We start from the raw sequence: 7,136 nt of genomic DNA, 5'->3' as shown, positions 1-7,136 counted from the left end.
CCATCTCGGTATCAGATGCGGCGCGGAAATGCTAGGAGTAACGCAAGCGTGGAAGTTAGAAATGTCTACAGTGAGGACCATTCAAAATTTGCATGTCCCGCCAGTGCACGGCGCAGGTTCTAGCACTTTAGAAACTGTGCTGTGTGGTTAGTTGCAGTGCAGGGTGTGGTGCAGAATGTGTGAACATGTCAGTGATTCCTACGGCAACGTCTCTGGTAGACTGGGCAAGCTTCGATGTGCCATCACCATTTACGCTAGCTGTGCTATGTTTCCGGGTAGTTTCGTCTCCAGGAACGCCCTTGGACGCGTTGGTGCTCGGTGCAGACCAACGCCTACAGCCATTTCAAAAACAAACACAAGGGTGGCCACCAGGCAGCAGGCGGCGTACAGGTAGAAGGCCGACAGCATGTCGGAGAACTGCAGCTGCGAGTGACTGTTCCCCCGGCAGCAGCGTTCCACTGGCGCAAGCCTGGCATTGTGGTAGTGGTGGACAATACCACTCTGCTCCAAGCTCTGGACTCTGCGACGAGAGAGAAACGCAGGACGGAAGTGAATAACTGGCTGCGAAACCTCGAAGCACCTGCGCTCTGAGAAGTGAGACGATTGGTACAACAAAAACCTTTCATTCTGCACTTGCAGATTATGCAGGTTGCGCTGGCAGTTGATCGCTTCGACAAACGGCGAGAAGACAGAAATTTTGTAGGATGCCGGTTGTCGTTTATTCACCTACCCGCACATCAGGGATTCACCCATAGAGTTCTTTATTTCTTCAGAGAATGAAAGCTATCATGACTACATAGATCGCGATCGGGTCGTTTCACGTCACTCACCGTAATTTTTGCTTCCATTTCTTAGGCTACGAATTAGACATTTTCCCATATAGGAAGCTCCATTACGTGCTTAAATTCGTTGTCTGTGTCCTTACCCTCATAGAGCAACACTACCGTAAATCCGGACCTCGACATCAGTGAACAAAGTGCACTTTGCAATTCCGCTCTGCATGTCAAAGGGTTCCTATGCCTGATAGAGACAGCGAAGGTACTCAAAGGCAGTAGGTTAGTTATCGCGTTCTTAACTTCTTCCATAAGCTTGCACAACCCCCACCTCTTACAACTGCTCTTGTATGTGTAGCACACGTTGGCTTGACCACAGATGAAACGAAAAAACTATCTCCTCGTCACGCTACGCCACTCTGGAAGCTTCACTCGAACACGCTGCAGACAATGCAACTAACAAAAAATATTCTTGTGTGTTCCTTTGACGAGAGAAGTAGTGGGGTGACAAGCTATTCAATGAGGCTAATGGGATAGGCACAAGCGAATGGGGACCTTTAGGTTAGACCATCACTAATTTAAAATGTTGCGAATAGACAAAATAGTCTAGTCAAGAATACTACACATCATTAGCATCTCGTGTACTTCATTCCAGATGTAAACTTTGATCAGGAGAATTTCTTATTTCTTATTTATTTGTTATTTTCTTTTTTTTTCATATGTTATCTACCTTTCTCTAACGATTTAAAGGTCAAGCAGTCTTAATTTTTCATTATATTGGTTCAAGCACGCAGGTTGAAGAAAGTTACTTCTTGAAGCCTTCTATGGCAACCATGCCTTAGCTCTACGAAGCCCTGTAAGCTTCTAGGTATCCTTTCCAAAGTTTCCAAACAAACTTCCTATCGAGGAACTACTTTGCAATCTACTTTCTAGGAAAACCTAATTAGGAGAAATATTTGATGCTATCTGTAAAAGCGAAATAAGGGGCAAACCAACGGCACTTAACTGAATCAATAATAAGTCATACTTTTAATCTCATGTCTACCCGGCGTAGTCAAATTCCGAAGAATTATCCAAATCAAGACCCAATTTGTGTTCTTTAGGAGCACCGATAGGGGCTGGGTGCCGCACTATGATTTGTGCAGCCGGAAGACCAGTAGAAAGCATAAGCCTTTTGGCTTGAGTGTGGTGAAGCTATCAACTTTTTCTCCACTATAGTGCAATTCTTGCCAACGTCTTACATTCGAGAAAGGCGGTCACGCAATTGTTGTGGCAGAGATCGCCGCATGTAGGCTCCGAAGTGGAAAGAGAAGAGGGGTATGTCCCCAAAGTAGAACTCTCCGACGTGCTCGCCCTTGCAGTACCGGTTTACCTGGGCCGGAAAACACAGGCACGCATTAGTGATGTTTGTTCGATTTTCAGCTACTTTACGTTACTTGCAAGCAGAATAAGCACACAAGTGAAGGGAACCTTGGTATCGATGGCTGTTGGCTTCAGTCATATATGTTCTAACGAGCACCTCATCTCCCACTTTGGCTTCGGTGGCTGGCGGCTTCCGTCGTGGGTGCAATGATCATAGTGAACAACGCACTTAAAAATGAAGTATGCGATTAACCTAAAACATGATTCCAAGTTTCCAAGCCAAATTTAGTGACGGGCGGGTGGTCTTATTTTGTTCCGAAGTAACAATGCATTAACTGCACTAGCATCGCTCAAACAACTCAGTCTGGTTATCCGCCAGGCTAAAACGCAAGTTTCAGTTCTCCGTTTGCATTCACAGCTTGAGGTTTACTAAGAAAAGGCAACACTAATACAGTAATCGGCACATGTGAAATTACGCAGAGCCATTCAGCAGTGCACCATCAATATTTAAGTGAAATGTATGGCATGCTCCTAGGCCCTTTTGTCACTGCTGACGAGGCAGACACAAGTCTCATTTTGCTCTTCGTAATTATTTGTGTTCCTCGACGCAAACTCATGGTAACAATTGGCACCAACTGTATGGGCTTTCGCAGCGTTCGAAAGTGCGTCTTCGAATCTTCAACGCTGCGGTAATCAACCTTGCAACATTTCATACGCCGCTCAATGTGTTGTTGTCAGTGCGGAACATGAATGCCACGATATTATGAGTGGCTCTAGCAAGAATCTGCCCTTGTCTTGTTTCTTCTTTTTAATTATTTTCGAGCTCTTCTACATGCGGCGGTTAGCTGACAGCGCTGCACAGCACCAGCCATCAAGTTCAGATCCTACTCACGCCGCCTGCATTTTTATTGAGCCGAAATACGCGAGCACCAATCCACTGATATAAGGGTTATACAGCGGAAATTTGAATGACGATGAATAAAGATTTTTTTATGGTGCAAGAACAACTTGAACAAAAAGCGACATGGCTAAAATGTTCGCTCTGCTCGAGGTGGAGTCGAAGACCAATATTTTCGAACAAGTTGTCCCAGAGAAGCTGAGAATAAGGTAAGGGAAAACTTAAGCCTAGTGGAAAGTCCGTGGCTACCTTGCGGCACCACTGGCAGGGGCTCGAACCCAGTTCATCCCGCATACGAGCGAGATGCTCACACCACTGTGCAAACTGTGTGGTTGGACATTCTAAATCACTGATAGTCGTGCGCTGCATAACATATCTCATAGATGATGTGAATTGGCCTGCCATAAATACAGCTTATATGTTTCCTCCACGGCCACCTAGAACACCGTCCGTGCAGGAAGACCGCACACCGACGCATGTTCCCCCCTAAAAAAAAAACGGGCCTTTACGACGGCATTCCATAAAGCACGGGGTATGGGAGTCACCGGCTCTGGATGGCTTTTACGACGACCTAGCGCACGGTTTCGTCGAGAGCACAGGATATTCAAGGAAGCTGAACAAATCTGTCTTGATATGTAAGCCTATGTACGTCTATACGAAGGGGTACCCAAAAGAAACCGAACTTATTTTTGTTTGAACTTATTTGTTCACATTTTAAGCACAGACCTTCAATTTCCTTCAGAGTATTCCCCACTTGCAATGATACGCTTGTGGAATCTTTCATTCCATTTTTTGAAACATTGTTTAAATTCATCTTTTGTGATGCTTGACAGTGCTTCCGTCGTTTTTTTCTTCACCTCAGCAACATCAGCGAAACGCTTTCCATTCACCTATTTTTTCATTCTAGGAAACAAAGAAAGTAGCACGGGGCAAGGTCGGGAGAGTATGAGGGTTGAGGAATAGGGGTCATGCCATTTTTGGTCCAAAATTGTCGCGTAGGGACAGGGCTGTGTGAGCAGGGGCATTGCCATGATGGAAAAACCGGTCACCCGACAGCCACAAATCAGGCCGCTTCCACCGCACACTGTTGCCCAAACTTTGCAAAACATCCAAGTAGAAAGCCTGGCTAACTGTCTGACCCTGCGTAACAAATTCTCAATGGACGACTCCTCTCACGTCGAAAAAACAAATCAGCATTGTTTTGAGGTTTAGTTTCACCTAACGAGTTTTCTTGAGGCGAGGTGAATTTGAATTTTTCCATTTTCATGATTGTTGCTTTGATTCAGGATTCGATTCAGGAACACTTGAGCTGTCCCCATAGCATCGTCCTTGTACGTCTTTCTTAATATTTCAAGAGTTTCCATTCAACTTTTTCCGAGCAAAAATCAGAATTTCATCGGCGCACGCTGTTCACGAAAATCAGCCATTGCAAAAATGACATGCACACAAAACAGTCGTCACTCTAAAACTGTGCCTAAACTAGTCTGACCTCCTTCAGCGGCGGCACTCGGCTTACTGACTCTGGAATGTTCGTTCTATGCGCTCCTAGTGGCAAAACGCGGTACCACAGAAGCTTTGCCGACCAAAAAAAATTTAGTCCGGATTCTTTTGGGTACCCCCTCGTACAGAGGCAGAGACTAGCGTACAATAAAAACCAATCGCTGGTTCACACATAGCCAACAGGAAGACAACCAGAAAACTACACACCAAGCCTCACTCGGCACAGCCGATGGTGCCTTGCACCTTTTTGTCAAATTCATTGACTTTCAATACCAGCCAGAGATCCATATTCTGGGGTGCGGTGTCTCGATCTCCGGTGCGCATGGAAAGTCTGCATTCTGAGAGCAAGTAGCGTTCTCTGGCACAGGCATAGGTCTCCCGGACAGTCATCTGGACGGTACCATTTTTACCACCTCCCTCATCTCACACCAGCAAAAAATAGCAATAAAAAAAAGAACATTGATCCCGCACAGCGTAAATTGATATCCGATCTTCTCGCGCAAATGAAAATTTCTGCGACAGCGAATGACCAGTTTGTCAGCGTATCTAGCCTCTTACGCGCAGTGCACACATTAGGAGCCGGATGACAGAGCAGGACGTAAACTAAGTTTTTTTTTTAATCAGGTTAATTCGGTTCCCTTCTGCTGAAGTATCGACAACTCCATAAAGTTATATTCGTTATGCCTAAATAACAACTCTCTCTATTTAATTTATGATTTATATAAATTATCGTTTCATGCTTCAAGTATTGCGCTCAGCCATCGCTACATGAAGTCCTCAGAGAAAAACGTTATTTCCTCATTATACTTACTACCCTTTCCGCCGTGACTCGAGCAGTATAAACTGTGTTTCGTCACAGCCACGAAGATAATTGCCGCTGTTCTGTTTATGATGTTACCGCCGACGACCACAGCAACCATTTATTTTTGCAGCGCGGATGCTTGCGACTTTTACAGCGCAAAAGCCGTTGCAAATGAACTCACCTCATTTAGGGACACTTGTTCCGTGAGGATGATGACAGCCTGACCCCGAACTACCTCGGCAAACATGCTGTCCGGGTAACGGTAGAGGCCGTGGATGTCGCTTCGGTCACGACGGATCATACTCCACACTTGCCGCTCAGCAGATCGGTTCGTAGTCTGCGAATGTCACAGCGAAAGCTGTTATACGAAGGATTCCGTGGAGGGTACCGCGGCGTAGACCGTAAACATCCAATCTCGAGATGGTCACATGTCACCGCTTGACTAGCGCCGCCGACGTGAGAAGCGCGAGGCACACGGCTATGCGCCCACTGCGGTCGCTCTAGTAGCCCAGGTAGCTACAACGTTTGTCGGTATTAAACTTCATTGCAGCTCTTAGGCATTAGCAAAAGACAGGCAGCAGCATGACAACCACTTCCGCTGAGTTTAGCGCGTTACATAGAATAGCGTAAACGCTTGGCAATTGTTTATTTCATTTTAGGGTTCAGCTACCGCGCTAGATAGTCGTCCCGTTGATGGTGCTATTGAAGATGACGTAAACTAAGACGCTCAATGAACTAAATGAATTTCTGTGTGCGTAACGCATTCGTTCAGGTACTTCACCACCAAAAACTAATGTTTTGGGTAGGGAAAGTTCCATGTACTAACAGCAAAGAAATAACGATTCATTTGTTATATTATTCATGCTCAAGTATTTTCGCTCGCGCTTTACTGTAGACCCTTGAGTTTGTAATATATATTTCGAAGCAGCTACACTAAATTTAGGCAAGCTAGCCTTACAAGATGCTTTCTTTCTAATGCCAGCTTAACCTAATGAGCCTTTTCGCATAAAACGTTAGCATGTGCCGGATGAACAAGGTGCACGCCCCTTAAATGCTCATATTGTTACAGAGCAAAAGACGAGGACGAGACGATTACATAGTGCCCGTCTCGTCCTCATCTTTAGAGCTGAAATGATAATGACACACCAACATTCCCAAGCTTCCACGTCACCTGAAGTGCTCTTCACGAGTTGTTTATTGCTCCTGCATATATTTTAAATAAGGGCCTTTTCTTTCCGTACTAATTTGCAACGGTCATTGACCCGAAGAAGCAGAAGATTCCTATGAAGGTATGGCCTAAGTGCAATGTCTTTCGGGCATCTCCAAAGGTGGATTTCATTTTTAATGAAGGAGTAATTACTCATTAGCTTCCACAGGAGCTAAGCCATATGGCTACAATAGAAAGCTAATCGGCTTCTGAGGATTTTCCTTTCTAGCCGCATGGCTTCGCTCATGTCGACGCTAATAAGTAATTACTCCCTAGTTTAAACCCGAGAGCTTGCGATGATTTTTCAAGGGAGGGCTTATTTCTAATCGGTGGCTGATTTTTTTTTCTTTTTTAGTTGGCCTCGAAACCCCAGATTAAACAAAGACAAAGTAACGCGCAAAATATGGTCCCCAGCCTGCTTTGAACTTGAAATGAAGATCTGTTCATGATGTGCAGAAAGCGAAAGAAAGCCGAGAGATGGAAATCAGGTTCATATTGGTCTCCTTTTGGGCTCCCTCCACAGTCGGCTATGGCTCTAGCCTTAGTTCTCACAATGTTTGGTTATTGGTAGCGTTACCGTTTCTTTTTCTAGGA

General features: G+C 45.2%; 1 protein-coding gene across 1 annotated transcript; it reads right to left on the bottom strand.

Annotated features, from left to right (window-relative positions):
• Positions 1-249: 249 nt before the first annotated feature.
• Positions 250-5,636, bottom strand: LOC149359428 (uncharacterized). Its single transcript, XM_089567678.1, has 3 exons — positions 5,517-5,636; positions 2,015-2,145; positions 250-520 (listed from the first exon to the last, which is right to left on the bottom strand). Exons 1-3 carry the CDS (start codon positions 5,634-5,636, stop codon positions 250-252), a joined length of 522 nt encoding a protein of 173 aa, XP_089423804.1.
• Between the last annotated feature and the right edge of the window lie 1,500 nt (positions 5,637-7,136).

This window comes from Amblyomma mixtum, chromosome 2, assembly GCF_055824585.1.
Source record: "Amblyomma mixtum isolate Tamu chromosome 2, ASM5582458v1, whole genome shotgun sequence".
Taxonomy (NCBI): Eukaryota; Metazoa; Arthropoda; class Arachnida; order Ixodida; family Ixodidae; genus Amblyomma; species Amblyomma mixtum.
Note: the sequence above shows the minus strand (reverse complement) of the source record. Positions and strands in the feature narration are given on the sequence as shown.

Coding starts and splice junctions, on each gene's coding strand:
- LOC149359428 (XM_089567678.1), bottom strand. CDS start 5,636: ATGATCCGTCGTGACCGAAGCGACATCCACGGCCTCTACCGTTACCCG. Junction 2,146..5,516: donor AACAAGTGTCCCTAAATGAG/GTGAGTTCATTT, acceptor TTTCCGGCCCAG/GTAAACCGGTACTGCAAGGG. Junction 521..2,014: donor CGTGACCGCCTTTCTCGAAT/GTAAGACGTTGG, acceptor CTCTCGTCGCAG/AGTCCAGAGCTTGGAGCAGA.